The following is a 24,195-nucleotide window of genomic DNA, read 5'->3' on the forward strand; positions in this document are numbered from 1 at the left end:
CTGCCATTACAGGGCAATGTAGTTAGTTCATCAACGACATCACAATCTTTTGTGGAAAGAGAAAAACTCTATACCGCTTCGTCCGTCAGCATTCAGTCCCAATATGCCAGACGTGCAGCTTCAATCAAAGGCATACATCCTGAGGCCGATCCTTCCAGGTGTGAAATGCATTTTCATGTCTACACAAGAGTGCACAAAATACCGATATTTTGTAAACCAAAGAACAAACACACTCCCAGGGGTGCGTAGAGGAAGACGGCAAGGGAATCCGAAAGTGAGAGTGAGTAACGCAGGCAACATGAATGTGCCATTTTAAGGAGGGCTGGCAGGTAACAGGATTTCCACTGTGTTGTCACAGAGCAGCGGTGCCAACGCAGGGCACCATTTTCATCTCACCAGGCACCACATCACTCCATGTGTAGCTGGCTTATTATTCATCCAGTAAACAAGTCATGATTCACTCCGACGCACTGTGATAATATCATTTCCTCATCCAGACTCCTGCAAAGTCTTAATACTCTGATTCATGCAGGTAAATCCAGGCCAAACACAGAGACAAAGACAAATCCACATGCAATATGCCTCCTCGAAGCCTTATTCTGCTTTGATATGATTACTGCAGAATGCTGTCTGGTTGTTTGAAAACCCTTTTCCAGCAGCAACTGTCTGTGTCTGCATTTGTACTGCTTTTCTATACCTCTGATTTTTCTACACAAACACTTTCCAACATAAAAGTTTCGTGACCTATTTTTTTCATACGAACACTGTTTTTTTTTTCTTTTACTCGCTATTCTTTGTTGTCGTTGCATGAAATCTTTCATCAATGTGAAAAATCTCCTGAAAATGCAACAACCTTACGTATCAATCAAATAGAAATAGGCCAGTGTGATGTAACTGAAACACGTTACATTTCTTTATTTCATCCTTAGACAGGTTTTAACTGAAAAAGAGAAAAGAGTCATTTGCATTTGAGACTGAACTGCTTGTGAAATGTGCAATATGTAAGAGTTTTGATGATATGCTGCCACCTATTTGATTGCAGAATAAAGGGAATACTGTTATATGCTTTCCTGCCTAGACTTACACACTCACACAGTCTGTGGACCACTAACTATGAAGTTCTGGTCTGGACACACCGATGGCTATCAGGTGCATAATATCCAGCACATAGCCATGAAATCTCCATGGAGAAACCAATCAAACATAACATCCCCTGGTCAACTAAATGCTAGCAGAGTCGAAGCATCAAGGAGCCTTAACAGCTACAAAGGGCAATGAATGCTGAAACAGCTGGGTTGTAAAAAAAAGGCCTAGCATCTGATCAGTCCCTACAGAGTTTGAATCTGTCTCTGGAAGCAACATCAACACACAATGGGTTTGGTTTCATAGCTGAGCAGCTGCGTGCACACCTCATGTCACCATTCATGTAGTCAAGCATAAGCTGGACTGATCATCATGACTCACTATTTGGCAAATCTGGGTTTTGCAGATGGCAGAGAACATAATGACTGCTGACTGTAAAGTTTGGTGGGGGAGGGATGATGATCTGGGGCCATTGAAGGGTCTTCTTTATGCTACAAGATATGCAAACAGTTAACCCCATTGGATGGATCCAAATTGTGGCAGTGGTTTGTGGAAAACACTTTGCTGTTCGAGCATGACTGTGCCCCTGTGCACAACGTCAGGTACATAAAGACATGGCTTGACTAGTTTAGTAAGGAGTAACTCATTTGTCCTAGACAGAGCCCTGACCTCAACCCCACTGAAGACCACTGGGAAGAAACATCAGCGCCTGACTTCACAAATGCTCTTTCAGCTGAATGGGCATATAATGCCGCAGAAACACTTCCAACTTTGTGAAAAGCCTCCCAAGAGGGGAGGACGTGGTGACTCCATGTTAATGCCCATGACTTTACAGAGAAATCTCTAACAATCTCTTAAAGGTGTGTTGATCAGGTGTCCACTGTACTTCGGCCACACATGGAATCAGAGCGGCTGGGGCTGTCATCACTGCTATTGTTTCGAGAGCTCAGTTGCAGACATTACATGTGTAAGCTGACCATAAACTGGAAGGTCAAACTGAAAATCTCCAGGAATTAATTGTGTCCCTTTACCCTTTCCTTGCTGTAAATCTTGGCAATGGATCTTTAATGGTGTGCTACCCTTTGAAACCTTTTAGAAACCACGGGGGAAACGAAAAGAACAAATGGTTGACCTTGTTGATGTTTGGTTTTCACACGCAGTCAGAGCTAAACCTATAATACATAGAGGGCGAACACATTATCTTCAACATCTTGTTGCTGCTGTTTACACTGACCCAGATGCAAATAATAAAAAATGCACTATGCTTTTATGTAGGCCTATGTATGTAAATACATGATGTAATATGTATATGTAATATGTAAAATATATGTGTTCTATGTTCATGTAGTATGAGATAATTCAAAAACCTTTATTTATTCATGAAACCCTGTGTTGTATAATGACAGATAACCTTGAGCCTTACACCTGTCTTGTTTCCTAATAACAAAAGAACTGCATTTAATTAATGCTGTAATTACTGCACAGGTACTCAGTACTTGTGTACTAAAGTGAATGTAAAGTGAGATTTATCTCTTAGTCCCTCTTAAACAAAAAAGTAGTTACCACTGTATGGCCTTGCCATTTTTTTTTCCAACCTTACATTGCATTATATGTATAGAAGTAGCCAATAAGCATCTAATAATAATCTAATCTAAGGCCTCTTACCTTTTCTGTGTACTGTTCACTTAACTGGTTGGTTACTGGGAAAATGTTGACTTTTATGTGTTACTTTGAACTTATCTTGTTAGTTACACAAAAAAGGAATCAGTGAATTAAAGCGACGGCACTGTCGTCTCTTTGTTTCCCTTTGTACAATATGTCAAGCTTCAACTTACTACTAGCAACAAATCTCAACGTGTCAGTGATTCCTAAAGAGTCTTCATCACGGTGTTTAGTCATGTGTGAGGAGATGTGCCTTCACTGTAAACAAGTGAGCCTCGGGGTAACCTCAGGGGGGCTTCAGGGTCACAGGTGATTATTGAACAATTCTCTAGTTGAAGGCGTTTCAATCAGTTCCTCTAAATTGGAGGTCACTCAACTGAGTGAAACAATTCTACTTAAACCTCAGCTATTTGTCAGAACTATATTAAATTAGGGTCAAGGGCTTCAGCTTGTATCTAAACGGGGTCATAGTTGGAGAGCAGGCCTGTTGACCTTTATTTATTTATTTCATCTTCTATTTCTTACATGATTGCCCCTCTTTTCACACATCTACCCTCCCCCCAGCAGTACATTGTGTTTAGTTATTCTCAGTTCTTTCTGCTGTAGTGGCCCCTCTTCTAAAGACAGCTGAGTCTGCTGGGGCTCCATTAGCCCTAACATGTTCAGTACTAGACGAGATGCAGGCGATGCAGAGGAAAGGAGAGACCACGGGGAGGGAGGGAGGGAGAAGGAGGAAGTGGCAGGAGGAGTGGAAAGATAGATATAGAGATGGAGGGAGGGAGGTAGACGAAGATGCATCTGGGACGAGCGAGCTGCTACAACAAGGAGGAGGTGTGGAAGGAAACAGACTGCTATGGTTTGGACACCAGGCCTTTAATTGCCTCCTCCGTCTCTTTCTACAACTACTTCCTCCCTCCACCTCTTTACTCTCCACCACTTAGCGTCATTAACTACTCATCCAACCAATCCTTCTGCCTCCTCTTTGTCCCCCTGTGTCTACCTTCTCCATTTTTCCTGTGCGGTGTCCCTTTCTCCTGCGGACCTTCAGCTTCAGTATGGTGCTTTGACATCACCTAACTGGCCAATGAAACATCTCCAACGTACAAATCATTTACACACTGACAACATGGTGTTTGTAATAAATTCTAAATTAAGAATACTGCTGTTGTTCAGTCTTTGTGTCAACAAATGCCATGAAAAGACAAAACTGTATCTGTACTTCAAAACCTTCTGAAAGTAATCTACAGTATAGGGCCAAGATACATAGCCTGGGGCTTAGGACCACAGGTCAATTCTGAGAGGTTAATGATGCACTCTAACAAGTTAGAGGAAAGCTAAACTGTAAGTTACTTGATAGATTTACTGCTTCAGGGCTACTATGATTCTATTTAATGGTGCACTATGCAGTTTGAGCAATATGATCAGAAGAGAAATTCCTTTATTGCTTTTTTTTTTTTAACTAAATAAACAAACTCGCTTTGTTTTCTGAACTGAATAAACAAACTAAATGTAAAAGACAACACAACATCATACTGTACAACTTTGTTTAGATGTGGTGGACCCCGCCACCTTTCTAGCTTCAAACATTTTTCTCAGACCTTATTTTCCATCGACAGCAGCTTGTTTATTCACTTACGGAAAAAATAAAAATGTCTGAGTTTATGTTACAACCTCATTAATATTGTAAAAATTAAAATTAGTTTGACTTCCTTCTCTGAAACTACATAGTGTGCTTTTAAACAATCTAGGCGGGGGATAGAAACACATAACTTTTGATTAAAGTTACAGTATGTAAGAATTGACATACTGTCAAATTCATACTCAAAACACATGTGGGGCAACACATCACCAGAATAACTGCTAACTGCTGCTATCAGTAGCTCAGTTAACGATGCAGCTAGTGTTTACACTGCCTGCTATCTCAGGAGCTTGGGCCGAGGCTAGCTGGTTAGCAAGCTAACTTTAGTAAATATGTCTGCAACACAGAATATAGACATCACAATGTCAAAACTGGTATATAATCACATTCTGTTGATTACTGAATTCTTTTTCAACTCAAAATTTGCACATATTGCTTCTTTCAGAGGAACTGAAAAGGCGTTTCGCCCTTTTAAAAGATCTTAAAGCCTAAACAGTTAGAAATCACAACATAACCTTTCTCGCGGCCATGAGTGGAAACCTCTCAAATGATCGTTTCTTGCAAGTCACATTGATCACTATAAGTGGATGACTGTTATAAAAAGAATATATATTCTTTATTCTGACTGCAGACCACCATCTAGTTGTATATTTATTGCATGATTGTAAAGATATGAAACTCACCATGGGCATTGCATGATGGGTCATTTATGCAATCTATCAGTTCATTTTTGACTGTTTGTCATAAGCATCAAGCAGACTTCACTTTTTATTGAAAGAAAATGACTTTCTTTTCCCGTCATGATTTCAATTTTGCACACAGCACCAGCCTCAAGACAGCCAGCAGGAAGCAGATGGGTTATCACGGAGCAAAGAATCATGGGAGTGCATGGGAAGCACGAAAAAAGAAAAGAAAAAAGAAAGAAAGAAAAAAATAGAATAACCCTCGTTTTAAAAAACGTTTCATATGTTGTGGTTATGGTAAGTCTCCAGGGAATTAATGCCAGGCAGCACACACCAAAACAAGTTTATGTGTGTGTGTGTGTGTGTGTGTGTGTGTGTGTGTGTGTGTGTGTGTGTGTGTGTGCAATGCTCCTTACTTTATTCTCAAGTCGTCCGATTAGTTCAGCCAGGCGGTTGATCTGAGTCTCCAATCCTTCTTTCCTCACCTCCACTGTACCTGCAACACACACATACACATACTTGTGAATATGGTAGTAGAAGGACTCTACATGCTCTTTCCTTATCGGCTCTTTTTTTTTTTTTCACTCCCACTCCTGTTTCATCATGAATGTTTCATGTAAAGTGGGGCTGGTAAACAGGCAATTATATCTGTTTATCTGAAGGAAGTGAGGTTTTTTTCGAAGACGGTAAAGAACCGATGGATGGGAAGCCAGCTCCTTAGGGATGCTCTGTTTAATTGGCTCTTATTCCAGGGTGATTTTTAGGCACCCAGTGCCACTGTCCTGTTTTCTAATAACCTTTGGCATTCAAGCAATATGTCTGACACTTTGACAGATACTGTTTTTTAGAAATGAAGACCTCCAATAGGGAGGAGGAGAAAGGCAATTTAGTGCTTCATAATGGAGTGATGTAACCTCACCTCACCATGTACCACTGTACATGTACCACACTAAGCTCTGTCTGCAGCATGTTTTATTGGTGCCACAGATCGATGCTTCATGAACACAATTTATATATACAGAAGAGGAATGATTTCAGAAAGGAACACGAGGCTCATGTGTTTCAGGGCTTGTCGTAACAATTTCTCAAAAATAAAAGCACATTTTCTGTGAAACGTGACCCCTCTTGTTTTGTCCTCTCTTGAATGATACTCCTCTGTATGTATTGAGCCCATCAAATGTATTGGTAATATCATCAGCCAATATTGACCTAACACAGATACTGTACATCGGGGTGTACGTTTTCCAATATGTGCTGACATGAAAACCTTTTTTCTTTAGAGGTTGTTATGAATTTAAAAAAAAAGAATGCATGGGGTTATTTGAAATTGTTGAATTCCCAGTGAAGTTTACTGTTTAAGTGCACTAGGTCTTGCCCCAAAATATAGAAACTATAACCCAATATGAGCCTGTTCACAGCCTTAGATCTTCAGGTTGCTCTGCTGGTCGTTCCAAAGTCAAGGCTCAAAATGAAGGTTGACTAGGCTTTTACCATCAGGGCGTTCCAGAATGAGTGTAAATCCCTTTTTACAACCCACTGTTGAAGAGCTGCTTCTCTGTGAACTCACCCTTTTTAAACTGATGTTTTGTCTTTCTATCCTTTCACTCCTTTAACTACTCTTCTTACTGTCTCTTATTGTTTTTATTCGTTTGTTGTTAATTTATTCATTATCATTAATCCTTTTTACTCTTCTGAATCTACTCATCAGTTTTTAGTTCCTCTGATGTAATGTTGTCTTCTTATCATTGTTTTTGATTTTATTATTTGGTTTCCCTTTATTTGCATAATTTATTGTCATTTTGCCTGTTTTATTGCTTTTATTATTTTTACTATCTACTTGAACTGACATTTTGTATTTTGCATTTTATCTTGCAAAGTTGTTTCAACATCTCCTTAGACGAGGCTTCCTTGTTTGGCTTGACTGTTGTGTGTTTTGTAATATTGTCTTCCTGAGTTTCTTGTGTCCTTTTGTCTGTCAAATCCATTTCAACTTTGTAAACTCTGTTCATCAAGGTTCCATATAAATAATGTTTATTATTGAATTATTATTCTATAATGCCCTTACCTGTTAAAAGTAATTATGCTGGATTTTTAATACTATTAGTTAAAGGCACCTTGTGGAGTTTATGACCTTTAGCAGCTCTATGGAGAAATACATTTACCAGCAAGCCCACTGTTTGTTAACACTATGGATGCAAGGATAAAATACACAATACAATTTCAGCATGAACAACTGTTGTGGCAGTAACGTGCTAAGAAATGTAGCAATGCTAACATGGATGCCGTTTCAATAAACATTTTCAAATGTTTTTTTGAGAAGTAGTTAGAATTTGAGGGAGCACATCCTGTGTTTTTGTGAGTCAGATGAATGTAAACATGCACAGAATCTCCACAGGGCACCTTTAATGTGTACTGATGTTAAAATGTTACACATTTCATTTCATCAGTCTTTTGAACCATTTGTAAGCTACAACAAAGACATGTGAAGTAAAGAACTGGAGGGTTCCTTGTGTTCCTCACTGCCTTTGCTATTGCTGGTTTGCATTTGCTTTTATGTCGCCACAGCTAAAAATCTGTGAATAAAGAACGCTGAGAAAACATGCTGTTTTCCTCTCATTCACCCCACGTGTGATAAACGCCTCTCCTTTTCTCCCTCTTGTCCTCTATATGATTCTCCCTCCTCTCTTGGTTCCTCCTTCTTCTCCTCCCTCTGTCTTCTTGCTCCCCATCTCCTCCGCTCTCTCCTGAGCCGCTGTCCTCTTTTCATTCCCTGATGGCCCCCTCACAGCTAATTGGAGAGCTGGCTGCCCACTCTTCATTAAAAGCCAGTCAATTAGGAGCTCCCTCCCCCCAGCCCAATCACACACACACACACACACACACACACACACACACACACACACACACACACACACACACACTCATACACAGTCATCAATTAAACCATAGTCGGTAACTATGGAGACAGTTGGAGATAAAAGCCCAGTGGTCATTTCGATGGACTTAGAAAATAAGTGTCCCAGTCAATTAAAGAAGTGTGTGAGGAATTACAGCCTTCAAATGCAGCAGCACGGCGAGGAGCGCTGTTGACTTTCTCCTCAATTAAACCTGATTCGAGATATTCACTGTTCACTTAATTTAGCTTCCACTCCGTGTCAGACGGTAGTCAAATGGTCCACTATTAAGCCCGCCTCTTAAACCAAGTGACTGGAAATTGCACAAATGTTGGTTCGGTCCCGTTCATCTCTGTTCGTCTGTAATTGAATATCATTTCTGGCAATCAATGCAACATTGTAACATTGCCTTGTAACATTAGAACCTGGTGCCCCTATGTTTGAAAAAGCCCCTATGATAGATAAGTTCTTTCTAGGGGTCTATTTCAGTGGCCAAAACGTGGTCAGGTTCCCTCTCTTCACTATGAATAATCACCACTTTCTGCATGCTGGTACCAACCTTCGTATCTTGTTTTCGCCCCTGCCTCTCAAACATCCTGAGTCCGGTGTTGGTATCACACAGTTTTACATGCAAAAGTGAACTGCCAAAGCTGGAAGTTGTGTACTGCATCTCAAAAAGTAAGGCTGCAGCTGTTGACCTGGTGTATTGGTGAGTGAGCTTCTAAACCCCGCAAGACCTTTCTTAATTTAACAAGGCCTCAAAAACACATCTGTCTTTCCTTTACAAGTTTCTATTGTTTTCCAAAAAGAAATTCAGTCGGGCTGCTTTATGATTCCTATGGTTACCTTTACACTTGTTCTCAAAACATATAGGACTGTTTTATCAAACTGTGAATATTTGCAGTGTGGTGGAATTCAAAATGAACCAGCAATAGGTGCTCTTATGTGTACAGCTACATATTAAATACATTATTATGATGATGATTATGATGATTATGATTATTAGTATGATTATTATGATTATTATGATCATTATGATTATTATTATTATCATCATCATCATCATTTGGTTATACAGCTGAAGTTGCTGAGTGGTGTTGCAGAACACTGTCTGAACATATTTATCCCCGGCTTTTCTCATGTTGAAATATCTTTACAGTGAGAGCTGTGTCATACAAACCTGCAGCTTTTCATTATATTCACAAAAGATCATCTATTTTCTGCAGCAATTTAAAAAAAAAACGCTTTGGAGCTGCCAGATTAGCTTCTGATATAAGTAAAACATATCAAAGCTAAGGTGAATCCAGGTTTAATTATACAAAATAGAGTGGCGAGCACCATCACAACTACGGGCCGCTCCATTGTGCCCACTCAAAGATGATCTCCATCTTTATCAGGACTGAAGACACTGACATTTCATGCTGGTGATACAATAGAAATCAAATCTCCTCCGAGGACGACCTGTTTGTTTATCATCTCACATACACTGAGGGGAAAATTCACATTTTTAACAATAAACCTAGATCAGAGTATTCCATCTTATTGGGATAATTAGCAGCTACTGTTTGTCTTCTTTAAACAGACATCTGTCACAGCAGACTGGATAACACGTGGCAGCTCCGTTCTCATCTCCATCGCAGTCACATAGTGGCAGATACAGCTGCGTGTGCACACACAGATGCACACAATTCATCTTTGTGATATATGAAGCCTTGTATTTATGTACATTTTGAACTTGTGTGCATTGGGCTGTAGTAAGAGGGATACTGATACTGATACTGACTCCCCAGTAGCACCGGAGGGAGTAGGCAATGAGTTTTCATTTTAGGGTGAACTTCTCCTTTAAGGCTCGTTTAACAGGGCCCATGTTATAAAGGCATCACCTAAGTCCCCCATAATAAGCTGGATTTCATTACCACATGCATTTGTACCAGTGTGAGAACACAAAGCTTGACAGGAAAATGTCTGTAAAACATCACATGACACGGATAACATAGATAACGTATGTGAATCTAAATCCACGTTTTCCCGAGGTGAGGACACACTCATTCCATTAGTATATGAACACTCATCTCCACACACACACAAACACACTCTTGGCCTCTGTCTGCCAGCGCATCCGTGCCTGAGAAAGTACTGAACAATGAACTGCACTTCATTTGCAATTAAAACTCCTCAGCACGGTGACAGACGCACTTAGTGGAGATACGCACTGGAGCGGTGAACACAGCAGCGGCTGCTCGCCTTAAAGGTGGGGGTGGATGTTTTTAATTCTCTTTTTCTCTCCCTCCTTCTTGCTCTTTTCCTTCACTCCTTTATTCTTACCCCAGTCCTCTCCCACTCACTGCTTTGTCTTTTCTCTGTTCTTTCTTTGTCTCTGTTTCTGCACAGACTCTGATTGATCCCCATAGAAAGCACACCTCACATGCGCGCGCACGCACACACACACACACACACACACACACACACACACACACACACACCTCTCTACACACAGTTGTGACATGAAAAGACGAGATAACACAACTTTGGAGACATCATACGTGTTCATGCAGTGGAGGAGAACAGTAAGGAGGAGCAGGATAAAGAACTGACTCAGTGGTGCAGTAACTCATATATATTGGAGGAGGTCGGGCAGAAGGACAGGGAGAGGGGGAAGGAGAAGAGAGAAGAGGAGCTGGGAGTCATTAATCAATTGACTTATCCTGACTCAAGACAAAGTGCAGCTGACATCAAGGTCCTCAGCTGTCAGAGCTGCTTTACAGACTACTGTACAGAAGAGAAGAGGGGTGGTGGGGGAGAAAACCTGAGAGATGAGGAAAAAACGACGGTGAGATTGACAAAGAGCTTAAAGACTGCCTCTCCAGCTTCGTCTTGAATTGAAATCCAGATGAATGAAAATAAAAAATAAGTTTCATGGTACCAGTGGTTAAGCACTGATGAGGAACGCCTCATCCTTTATGCCCATTAGTGCTATAGTGAATTAGGTTTTAATATATCCAAGAATAAGGTAACACAAAGGTGCTTGAATCTACGTCCCCTCTGATGAATGTTCGGCAATTATACATGCACAGTATTAAAAACTGGAATGTCGGTCTCACCATAAAAACAACTGGCGACACAAATCATTGACAAATCAGTCACAGGAAATGTTTGTTAGTGACCTTAACACTGATGTCTAAAAAGCAAGATGATGCAGAATTTAAAAGCAGATCAGCCTGAAATATAACAGGGAGTAATGGAACAGGAAGCAGGAGTCACAGTGACTGGTCACAGGAGAGGAAACCAACCCGCTTGCTCACAGACTCATGCCACGTGCAGCATAAAATCAGACAGAATGATGGAAAAAGGCCATTTAGAGCCTGACCTCCTAAAGTCACAATAGTGCGTTTTGCAGGATTCTGTGACCTGTAGTGTTGGACCGCATTTGCCGTAACCACTGGGAACCACAGGAGTCGTCAAATTCAACTTTGAAGTGCATACTGAAATTATATTCATTATTGAACTATAAATACATTTTCTTCACTTTTCATGTGAAGAGAGCAGTCCATTAGCTGAAGAGGGCCACACAATGGGACTGAAAGCTCCTGAGGAAATTCTGAAAGTTGACTTCAAGTTATGAAAAGTTGATTTTCAAGCTCCACGTATCACACATGTATAAACTTTCATGGTTTGGGCTTTCAGTTCACTTATTTTCTGTTTGATTTTATTGATTCTCGGCTTTTCACTGGTTTGCTTTTCACTTCCTGCCTTTATTTGTTTTCGTGTCCTATTTTCATCCCGAGCCACTTCTCCACATTCTCTCCACATCTGCCTTCCATCAGCCCTGTCAGCCCGGCCCTGTTCCCAGTGTTCCTCCCAGCTTATCAGCTCCTTTTCTACTCTTTTGTTACTCCACATCATTTCCCTCCCCCGTGTTCCTCTGCTTCTCTCCACCTGCACTTCGTCCCCTCGTTAGTTTAGTTTGTACTGGAGTCCAGTCATTAGTCCAGTCTTTGTGCAGCCGTCTGTTGTGTGTGCCTGCTCCTGCAGTTTCCTTTGAATAAACCTTCATCCATTGAACTGCCTGTCTGCGGTCTCTTGCATCTCAGTCCACCTCTTTGTGCTCTTGGAAATGTTTTAAGCCTGTGAATAATTTGCATGAACTGTGTATCAACAGCCTATAGAACAAGCTATAAGATAGTTCGAAACCAAGGAAGTGGCACTGTTTTCCCTGTCAACAACCCTTGGTAACAATCGAACAACTGGAATAACTGTGGATTCTATATACTTCAAAATAGAAATTATTTTTAAAAAATGATGAAGGAGGCAACGAAGGCAAAAAGGGGGACTTATAAAACAGAAAAAAAGTTAAAACAAGACCGAAGGAACGGGCATTTACTTAATGGAGAGTGCGGGTGTTCTGTGAAAGTCTGTCACCTCACTGATTTGTTTCCCCTTACCATTACCTTACAATGTCAGCCTGACAGTCAGTCGGCCGAGTGACTCTGTATGGATACTAAAGCCTACAGTCCAGTGGGACCGGCAGTCCGGCTGAACGTAAAAATGACAAAAGATTTTTTTATCTGCTGCAGACATAAAACAGACCGCCGCAGTTTGGTTCAATATTACAGTAATAAATGTCTCCATCAAAACATAGAGGCTGTACAATGACCGGAAACTCAAATTCCCAAACCAGCTGGGAAAAGCTGCAATCAAGCAGTGCTTTATCCTCCAGCAACAGCCACTGCCCACCGACCCTGAGGCTGAATAGCTCTCAGTGTGATGACTGCTCGTGCTGAAATCTAAACCTGATGACGGCCATTGTCACTCAGAGTTGCCACATGCTACTGTTTAGCGAAATGAGGACTAAAATGACTTTCACGCGCAGAGAAAATGCGCTGCTTGTTTGGGTTGATGTGGTTGCAGATGGACTTGGCAACTGTGAGGCTTTTCGACTGCTCATAAAGAGTCGAACGCATGATGCACAGGGGGTGACCAATCGGAAGCAAAGCGGTGCTTCAGCACAAACCAACAGGGAAACCTCACCCGAACCAATACTAGTAATTCTCAAAATACGTTTCCAAGCCTGAGCCTGCAGGATGTCATAAAGCGTACCTGAGAGTATGTAGCTCAGGGGCCTTTTCACACACACCGTAAGCTCAAATATATCCCAGGATACACTGCACTGACAGGTGACAGATGTTTGGGCTTTGGAGGAGGAAGAACTGAACATCTTGTCATCCAACATCTATCAGATGTTCTCTTTTCTCAACTGATCTCTAGGACCAAACTTTAGATTGTCACTGACAGTCTTCACAGTGGGGTCTTTTTTTCCATGCAATGAATTTACACGTCAATATTTATTTTTTCAGTAGTTGACGTTGTTTGAATTTTTCAGCTTTCACACGACAAATGAAGGGATCAGCCAATAATACTGTGCAAATTGGCCATCATGTCAGAACCCATGATGACGCAGACCTGTTTGTCATCACCCATCACTCTATAGCCATTTTTATACTGTGGCTAGGTCCACAGATTTAGACAGCGGGCGGTAAATTGGCAATTTGCCATCTGGGAGGGTACACTTATTTCCACCTCTGTTGCTATGTAAATCCAAGTTGTCAATGTGCTGGCAATTGCATGAAATGGGCGGGAAACAGCTGATCACAGCAGTCAGTCCATCACTTCATCTGCGGATGTTAAGATAAACAGCTGGACAGCCACTGAGATCCGGGAGATGCAGCGTCTCCTCGGTCTCTGTAGCTGTCTTCATTGTCCGCTTGTTGTTGTAGCGGCAAGCTACTAACTGTTGCTACTTTCAAATTATAAGCCCCCTGCTAAGAACCCAGTTCAAAATTCCAATGGGGTGCAATGTAGAGCTCTTATTTTGAAGGCAAATGTGTTGTCACTGTTCACTGCCCAACTTAGTGCTTCACGTCACATCACATGTTTATGGCTACTAGAGGTGGATTTCATCGTTGATGTCGAGATTCCGATATCACTTTGTTTAGCGGTGAATCATATAATGCACAGTTCTCAGCACCTTGTTCTCAAACAATTGTGCTAACGGTCAACATAACACTGAAGTTAAAGGCAAATACATAGCTGCAACTTCATGAGTATGTGTACTTTTAGACAACACAACAGTTAATAGCTAAAGCCTGCTAGCCAAGAACGAGTGACTGAGTGAACGAGCACGCCAGGAGAGGAATCAGTGAACGATTGGCCGGCTGTCAGTCCTCTTCACCACTCTAAACAGTGAACAACACAGCGACTGGTCTGCGAGAACGAACGAATGAGAGAGAAGTGAAACATGGAATCAGTTCAGTTTGTTCGCGTTACAGAGTTGTTCCTTCTAACTGTATTCATTCGAGACCGACACATCACTAACGGCTACCCCAGTGGCGGCCAAGTGGCGGCTTTTGGAAAAGGAGGAATATTACACCTCCGTTTTAGGAAGACAAGGCGGCACATTGCTGCCTTCACCTTGCCGCCTTTTCTATCTAAAAGGGGATTATGACAAATGACAACAAATGAGTTGAGTAACCTTGATTGCTTCCTCCACTGACAGACATGAGAGATTTACTGATGGGGAAGTGAAGCTGTTATATCCATCTGTGCTCTGATAAAAAACACTATTTTACCTAACAGAACGTGGGAGTTGCTGCTCTCTGTTAGTTTGTTTGTAACTGTTTGATGTTTTAATGTACTAATACATCTTAACAGACTGGACTGGAGCCCCAGGACAGGCTGGTGAATGCAACCACTCAGTGCTGCAGTGGGACTACTAGAGATCCTCGGGCAGCGCTCATTCCTGCTCGGTCTCGTAGGTATCATTTTAATGAGAGCATATATTCATGTTGCAAATTTGCATCACTGCTGGTGTTCACACATTTGATGAGTTTGCAGGCCAGCATTTTGCCTTTCACTGCCATTTATTTGTCATGTTTATGTAAAAGGCTGTAGCCCGAGAACACAAAAAAGAATGCAGGACAAGCTGCTTTGGTGCAAACAAATGATTACATGTTTGTGCAGCGTACGCTTCGGAAGCGTATCGAATGAAATGTACGTAATCTGCAGTTATTCCTTTATTATGACACCATGTCCAGTAGGGTTACTTTCAATGCTCAGCTCAAACACTGTGCTATCCTCATTAAGTAACATGTTAGTGTTGAAGCAGCTATATCCTCTGTATGCAGTATCTATAATTGGATGATGTTACATTAGAGCTGTCATGACACTGAAGCTCTTCCTCAGTGTTGCGCACTGCTTCGGTAAAGCTCCACTGAAGCTGTGTGTATTGAAATGGATTCACTGTCAGATGATAGAAGATTTTTTTTTTTTTTTTTTTTTTTACAACGTGCACTTTGAACAGGGTTTTGAACATTCACTTTAAAGCATCAGAGGAAAAACAAAGCAGGCAAAACTGAGATGGAGCGAGACAATTTGCAGGAAGCTTTTGCTTTTAGTGAAGACTGTCTTCATTAATTAGGATGTTTGCCTCAGAAGCTTTCTAATGATAAAAAAAAATAACAGTTATCTATTGCTGATGACCGTAAAGCTACAGAGATCACAGAGTGGATTTTTATTTGGAAGGTTTCTGCAGTGGCTTGTTTGGTGTTGTTTAGGGTCATTATGTAAAAATATGTTATTTCTTATACTTTTTTCAATGATGGTCAATAAGACTGTGTGCTTAGTTTGACTGTGTCAGTGTGTTACACAGTCATACACAGTATTCACTGAAGGATATCTTATTACCCAGGAGTCCTTTGGTTTTGCTAATATCCACTCTGTAAACAGATCTGTATCTGGGTCAGGGTCGAGACACATCATGGGGTGACTCATTTAAAGGAAATACTACTTTCCTAAGAAGAAAAAATCTCGTACCTTATTCTTTCTCAATGATAGGCCAATAAATAATTAGCTGTAAAGATGTCTGCCCTCTCTGAATATAATGGAACTATATGGCATTCAAGAAATCTGAAAAACTCAACAATGTCTCTCTCCAGAAATCATAGCCCTGTTAGTCCAGATAATCCACAAGTCTCACTGAGAGCTGTTTCACGCAAGAACATGTGCATGTAGTAGTGCACTTACATTTATCAGACACTTTTGTCCACACGACTTACAGTAATTCATACATGCATTCATACACTGATGGCGGAGGGTCCCACTCAAGGTGCCGACCAGTGCATCAGGAGCAGTTTGGGGTTCAGTTTCTTGCCCAAGGACACTCTGACATGCAGACCAGGGGAACTGAACCGATGACCTTCCAAGATACTGGCTCTACACCTGAGCCACTGCCACCCCAGTTTACTCATGGACAACTCAGCCGAGATGGACAACGTTAATTCTTACAACCTGCACCGTCACAGCAAGCCCACAGGAAGAGTGCCAGGATTTGAGGCCAGTTTTCTTAGGGGCCAAACCGTGGAAATGTATCGTCATGTGATGCACTACGGCCCAAAAAGACCTTTCCCCAAAGCTAACATTGTCAAAGAGCAACTGTAAAACTGTGCAAAAAAATTTTGGAGCGTCACAACCCCTGCAAAATAACTTGTTAGACTGTCATAATTTAAGCCTTTTGGTACAAAGTCTAGAAGCCTCATGATTATATTATTTAATCCCCATTCAAATTAGCTTGGCTCTAAACTGGAAGTTAGCTAGCTCAAGCAGCAGAAATGTCTAATCTAAGTCTAGGTTTTAATGTAACTGGCACTTTGAGTGTTATCTTCCTTTACACTCAAGTGTAGGCAGACATCTCAATGCATGGCAGCTCCAAAACCATCCAACTCACACCAAAACAGTCTAGACAGATAAAAAGCACAAGTAAAAGAAAAAATTAGATTTCTTTTGTGAGCTAACTCTTTATCTGTAGACATACCATACATCTGGATATTCAGTGCAAACGCTGTTATTGCATACCATTACGATTACTGCAATTCTTGTATATGCTCTTTACCCCTTGTTTATGTTCTTGTGTTGTTGTGTATTTCTATCACTGTTTGCAGGCGATATGAGGGTGGTACAAAGTGTGTTGCAAGCATCACACCCTCTTTTGTCACACTGTGTGTGTCATATAATGATGTTTTTTATAGACATAGGATAAACTGTTCTTCAGCAACATGCTGTCGCTGTCAATGCTTTGTGAGAACAAAGAGCCATCACTGTCATGCCCCATCAATTTGACAGCAACGTCAGAGAGTGTGTGTGTGTGCGTTTGACATCCCAATGACACACAAAGCCTTATGGAAAGCAAGGTAACTTTTACGACACTCATTTTACCACATTGATGAGGCCATACATCACAAAATCCCATCAAGGCAACTCACAGCTTGTAAACTACATTGATGTTTCTTGTTTAAGTGTGTTTCAAAATAGGTCAAATGACTCAACGGGCCTTGATACCTATGGCAAGTGTGTTGTAACAGTACAAACTTCTACTTTATGGGGCCTCTTGTAATAAACGCTGTGGTGTTCTGTGCCATTGACATGTGAGGGCCACATGTCGAACCCTTTGTTTATTAAAACCCAGAGGATCAATTGCTGCTCTACTGATTGCTCACTTAATCAATAATGTCTTTGACAGCAGCTCTGTTTTCTGTGCCTGTTTGTTTCGTAACACTTATTTAGACATAATGTCAGCAACAAGAGCTCTCTGACAATTTTTAATCTTTTCCGATTTAGGTTTGAAAGTATGTTCATGTGCATTACAGAAGATGTAATTTGCATAATTTCAAAGCACTGACACTTAAAAATGTGAGAGACTTTGTAGAAATCATTGTTAATTGTTTTACAACATGAAAACATAACAGGAGTTAGAGTTTCAGACTAAAAAATAACTCACTTACTCTTTTAGAATACTAAACAGCATGTTGGTGAGGAATTTCAGATGCAACCAGTGGCTAGGTTTTAGCTAATGCTTATAAAAATGCTAAGACAGCATCAAATATCTCCAGCAACAACTTTTTCATCCAGTGTATTGATTACAAAGAGATGATGATGGATGTTGGTCCCTCGTCATTAATGTAGGAAGGTTCAATTCTCTGTAAGCAAGTGCAGCACTGGCTACAGTCATCCTAACGCCATCTGCAGCTGCCAAGGGCCCAAAACAGACACCTACTGTATTGTTAAGATGGGACTATCTCAAGTTCCCTTAATTGCCTTCCTCCCTCTCTGAGTATCACTCTACTCATCATGCTCAGATTATGAGAAATAAGGGCTTGAAAATATGTGGAAAATTAGGGTTCCCACATATTTTTGGAGCAATTTTACCTCGTTACCTTCGTTTTTACTACAAGAAACATCTGTCTAGCAAGCTTGAACCTTATTGCAAGCCCCACTTTGGGCAGGCCCATTTCAAACCATCTGTTGTCTGTTGCTTTACTAATAAAGTGTGTTCTCCTTCTTAACATGGACAAAATGACACACTGACCCTGAAACAAAACCACTGAACACCTTTAACTGACACTTGTCAATAACATCATCCGAGCAGTGATGGATTCAGTTCCCCTCCACACTTGTGGGCTTTTCTTTTCCCCGAGCATCGACTCAACTGTATTTTATTTATTTATTTATTTTTTGTCTGACTCGTCTTCTGTGAAGTTTGTGGTGCGATAAAGTGACGCCACATCTCGACGACTTTTGAAGTGTCATTTCTTCAGCAAGCAATTTGTTTCGAGTGGGTGCAGAGTGTCAAGGCGAGCGTGCGCTGCAGCGTTAACTACCAGCTGGTGGAGGAAGAGAGGAGGAGAGAGAGGGGATGACTGTAACAGACACAGAAAGAAAGAGACAGATAGGGAGAATGTTTATAGACAGGCAGAGACTAATGAGGGTCCAGCACATCTTTAAAAGAGAGCGGCCAGCCTCAACCAGTTTGTGGTCTGTTTTAGGTGCGCATGCACACATACACATATACACACAACACTCAGCAGGTTTTTAGTGTCAAGCACTCCCACTCCCACTCACAGGTTTGACTTTATCACTTTCAGAGACATATAAAGTCATTCTTTCTACCGCATCCCTTTGCTTCCTCAGCCTTTCTCTCCATCTTTTGTCACCTCATCCTCATCTTCCTCTCTCTGCCGTCTTCACCCCCTCTCTCTTTTCCCCAGTCCCCTTCACTTCTCTGTACCCCGTTCCTTTTTCTCTGCCAGTCTGTTGTGGAAAAGTTGCATCAGACCTGTGCAGCTGGCAGATTAAGGTGTTTTACAATGGAGGATAAATCAAGTAGGGGTTAGAGTGTATGAGTGTGTGTGTGTGTGTATACAATATATGAAAAACTGCTGAGCGGCAGCCAGAGTTTGATTTCTGCTCACCCAGAGCGATGTGCCCTCAGCAAAGGTCATGGATATGAGGCTAATCATACAAGCGCATGACGGATGGCCCCCGACCATGACTTCTGAGGAAGTGTTGGTGTGTGTGTCTATATGAGGATGTTTGTGGTTGTCACCTGAAGCAGTGTTGATGGTCCTGACAGCCTCCCTGGCACTGACTCTGTTGTTAGGGGGATAGTCAGGGACAGTGTTTTCGTTGCGCCTCGGTGGAATCCGTGGGCTCACCTTGGCAGGTAGATGACTGAAAAAACAGAGAGAGGGAGAAGCAGATGGATGGGTAAGGAAAAAAAGTGAAGTAGATCATGAAAATCGTGGATTGTGGAGGAGTGAAGGAAAAGGGGGGGAGGACAAAGCACGTAACCTTCCAGAAGAATTTGAATGGTGAAAGGAAGAAACCAAAGGAGAAGAGAGATGAGATGAAGAAGAGGATGAAGGGAGTGGTGGAGTGTGTGTGCATGTGTGAGTGTCTGTGTGTGTGTTTTATTGACTTTGTGGGACAAATCTGTTTAGACAGTAATAATGTGGGGACCCGCTTTCCTTGTGGGGACAAGATGCAAGTCACCATATAATGTAAGTCATTTGAGAAATGGAGGAGAGGTTTTGGTTTAAAATTAGAGTAAGGTTAGGTTTAGAGCAGGGTTAGGGTTAGGCAAGTAATCACAAGGTAGGATTCTTGAAAGCCTCCAGAAAATGATTGTAAGTCTGTCCAATATCTTCAGAATTGATGGGAAAAAAATTATGTGTGTGTGTGTGTGTGTCTCCATACTTGCACTTGCTATAGTATATCGTGAGGACTCAGGTTTGTAACCAGCGAGTGAGGTCATTTTTGGAAAGAAAACATTTTGGTCAGTCCTCACAGTTTCATAGCTCGGTTCGATGGTTAGGACTTGGTAAATTAGGTTTTGGGTAGGTTAGGGGTAATGGTTAGAAATAGGCATGTAGTTATGATGTTCATGGTTAGGGTGAGTGGCTAGGGAATGCATTATGTAAATGAAAGTGCTCACAAATATAGAAAAACGTGTGTGTGCTTGTGTGCGTGCGTACATGAGTGTGTGTGTGTGTGTGTGTGTGTGTGTGTGTGTGTGTGTGTGTGTGTGTGTGTGTATGAGTGACCGATGTTCTAACCAGCAGAGATCTGTGCTTGAAACACTGCCTGCTTACAATTATGAGCGCTGCCAATCTGAGTTTTACACATAATGCGATGATTCTCATTGGCTCACCCTGATTGGCTATGCTGCTCGTCAATGGCGTCCACGGCACTCTCTACAGAGCTCAGGAGAGACTGGATCTGATTGGCTGATTCCTTCAGCAGGAAACGGGTCACAAACTGCTCAACGTTGGTTCCTCTCTCATAAACCTGGGGAGAAGCGAGGGCAAAAAAAACCAATTCTGTATGTTATTTATGAAGCCATAATCGGAACTAAATGCTAGTCATTCTTTCAAAACTGTTATAATACAAAAAACAGTCTGTTGAAGTTTATGTTCCATAAAAAAATGAAAGAGGTAAATTTTCTTTTATACATCATAGTGCAGCTTCCCTGATTCTCACTCTGTTCCCTTCACTCCTCTGAGAGGACTTTTTCAGCATAAATCTCTTCCTTCCATCCGATGGTTGAAGGGATTCTGAATGTGGACAGGCAACATGTCGGGAGGCCAAAACAACAAGTAAAAACAGACTTGTACCTTTCACTCACTCCGCTGCCATATTCCCTCTCTACTTCTCTCACTCCCTCATTAATCTCTTCCTTTTCTCCCTCAGAGTCGCTGAGTGTTTCATGCCTGCTGTAAACCTTGAAAACCTTCTAGGCTGTGCAGAGAACTAGGCTTGCTAGGAATGTCAAGTTTTTGTGCTGTGGTTTTACTTCTCTTATTAAACACAAAAGCACAAAAAAGTTTGGAAATCAATAAAGTTGTCGGCATCAGCCACTATTCTTAACAATATTGATTCACAGTGACAACTGAGCACTGCAGCTCATCAAAATTCAGTGCAAAAGCGTATTGATCCATAGGTAGTCAATCATTTTCATGAATCTGATTTAAGTTGTCACAACTGCTGTGAATGAAGCCCTGAAGGGGAAATCTATCCAGACAGAACCTGTTGTGGTGAAGAACCACTTGATTTATTTTTTAATGTGAGTGAAATTCTCTCAAGGAGAGGAATTAAAAAAGAGGGGACATCCTGATGACAACAACATGGTGAACTGTCAGAGGCGCTGACTGCTTCAGACATGACTGGAGCTCCGGCTCTAACTGTTATGACCTTATCACTACAACCTTTTAATTATTTGGGAATTTGACTGTCTGCTAAAAGCACAACCATCAAACAGAGGTTTCCCTTAGCAAAAAGTAGTATACTTGAAGTTCATTTCATTAAGTATGCTTGAGTTTAAGTATAGCAAGTATACTATGGACCATGTACTTGTAGCGTACTAGAAAGTATACTAATGTTAATACTTGAAGTATACTTTATAAAGTAATTTTAAGTTTACAGAAGTACACTGTCACGTATACAACAAGTACACTCGTCTATATACTACTAGTGTACTAAGTACATACTTCTAGTACACATTTTAGTTTATTAACATGCAATTTTATAACAGGCATGATAGTAAAATGAAAGTGAAAAATATAATTACTCTGTAAGCTTAAGGATCTGTCTAAGCAGAAGTCAATGACTTGACATTAACCGGCACTTAAGTCAAGACACACTACAAGTATTAGCACTTGTATTTTGGCAAGTATTATTCAGAGACTCACCAATTTCTATTACTAACACTGCCGACTTAACAGATGGGAAGTCTCTCCTGGAAAACACCTCTTCACTCACGGTGCCAACATTTTTATTATCTTTGTTAACTCGACACAATTTAACCACAGAACAAGGATGTGAATTAACCCGCAACCGTCCAACACATCATGTTATTCACAACCACATTCACAAACCATAATTACGCCAATAACTACATAATACCCAAGAGTCTTCGCGCCACAGTCCACAAGGGGCATTACAGTATACTAAAGTACAAGTATAAGCTTTAGTATTAAAGTATAAGTGTAAGTCTAAGTATTAATGTACTCAGTCTGACTATTCTTTATACTTTTCAGTATACGCCAAGTATATTTCACTATACTTTTCTTAAGTATATAAAATATAGTATATAAAAAGTACACTTCAAGTTCACCGCCTCAGTTTTAGTATAAAATAAGTATACTGGTAGTACACTTGAATAAACTACTTTTTGCTAAGGGTTGCCTTTTCTTAGGCTTTCCAATATCAGAAAGACAAGAGAACAATTATAAAGATTGACACTGAACAATGTGTTCAGCTGTGCCAATAGCAACAATTGTTAGCATGTCTGGCTAATTGGCTTAAAACATACTCTGACTTTACTTTTCATCACAGTGCCACCATTTTCCTTCAATGTCACATTATTGTGCATTAATATTTTACAATTGATTTATACCTTTTCTATCATATCATGTAACACGTGATTTTTTTTTTGGTATTATTTTGTTTCTCTTGTTATTTAACATTCCAATTTTATCTTAATTAGCAACTCAATTAGTCTAGCTAGCTATGACGGATAAAATCTGCTGTTGACCATTGCCATTTCATCTGAAAAATCTGTCTGCTTCTGTCTGAAATCCAACAGGCCCTAATTTAATATAGCTCAGATGAGGATTACAAGAAACAAAACCAGCAACTTTCGTGCGCTCTTTGGGCATGTTCCCACATAGCAAAGTTAGTCTGAACCAGTGTAAGTGGCTGTCTGTCAACATACAGCAATGAATCAGGCCCATGTCATGGCATTTGTGCTCTGACTACCAGATCTGGACCATCTCCACACCATAAGTGATAACTAATGTGGGCCAAGTGTATATGACTGTGTGGACTGTCACTGGTCCAGACTTTTCCATGTGGGTTAAGGCTTAAACACTGTCAATAACGCATGGAAACCAAACCATCAGACAATAGGCCGTAATTGACTACATGCGTACTCTAGAGACTAAACTCAGTCGGTCATGTCAGCTTTACTGTCAGAAGTCACAGTGCAGTGATTCAGGGAGACAATTAAAGTTCCTGTGCAGTCAGCCATTCTCTGCTAGGCTCTAATCAAAGACAAAGACTCCCACAAGACACAGAATCACACGGGCCGTATTGACTTCCATTATCGCAGTCAACGGCTTTTACTCACGCACACTCACGTGTCCACGCACAAACATGCATCCTAAGCCATGAGCCATGAGCCATCGGCTGATGTGTATGAATTATCCAGTCGGCTGATCTGTTTTTTTTTAACAGAATCCACTCAGAGCATAAAACACACATCTATCTGAAGTAGAAGCAACAGAAATCCCCAGGATTACAGGATTCAGGTTTTTTGGTAGCTTTTTTATGCATGATTTTACCCAAGAGACACTGATGAGTCACTTACGACTACCACGCTGAGATTCAATTACCAAAGTGGGGTACACGTCTGAATAAACAGAGACGATACATGGAAATTTTGGCAGTTTTCTTGGAGAGATTATGAGAGCATTATGAGTCCATTAGGGGAACTTAGTCATTGAATAAGAAAATGTTGATAGATCCTTGATATGTGCCAGTTATTTGGCTGGTAGTATATAGTCAGGCAGGCTAAGCACTATCATTTATTTGAAACGACGAAGAAACAAACTAATAAAGTTGAGAACCAAACTAATAAAGTGGAGGAATTCCCTGCGGTGATATTCTAAAAGTTTACAGCTGTTTTATAGAGTCAGAGGAAGAAGTGATTAGAGGACTAGCTCCCCCAATGGGTGAAAGATGCAGGATGCAACATGGCTGATAAATTGGTTGTTTTTATGGTCAAAGTAAAGCTATATGCATTATTATCGAACTGTGCAGAGTAGATGTATTTGTGTGACCTTTGAGT

At 40.9% G+C, this 24,195-nt stretch overlaps 1 protein-coding gene across 2 annotated transcripts in view; it reads right to left on the reverse strand.

Annotated features, from left to right (window-relative positions):
- Positions 1–24,195, reverse strand: part of necab2 (N-terminal EF-hand calcium binding protein 2) — a 141,679-nt gene that overhangs the window by 48,116 nt on the left and 69,368 nt on the right. For both annotated transcript variants that reach the window (XM_037108593.1, XM_037108592.1), the window contains exons 6-8: positions 20,500–20,636; positions 19,396–19,520; positions 5,484–5,563 (exon numbers count right to left, since the gene is read on the reverse strand). In XM_037108593.1, the coding sequence (XP_036964488.1) occupies positions 5,484–5,563; positions 19,396–19,520; positions 20,500–20,636 (342 nt within the window). The remainder of the gene's footprint in view (positions 1–5,483; positions 5,564–19,395; positions 19,521–20,499; positions 20,637–24,195) is intronic.

This window comes from Acanthopagrus latus, chromosome 8, assembly GCF_904848185.1.
Source record: "Acanthopagrus latus isolate v.2019 chromosome 8, fAcaLat1.1, whole genome shotgun sequence".
Classification (NCBI taxonomy): Eukaryota; Metazoa; Chordata; class Actinopteri; order Spariformes; family Sparidae; genus Acanthopagrus; species Acanthopagrus latus.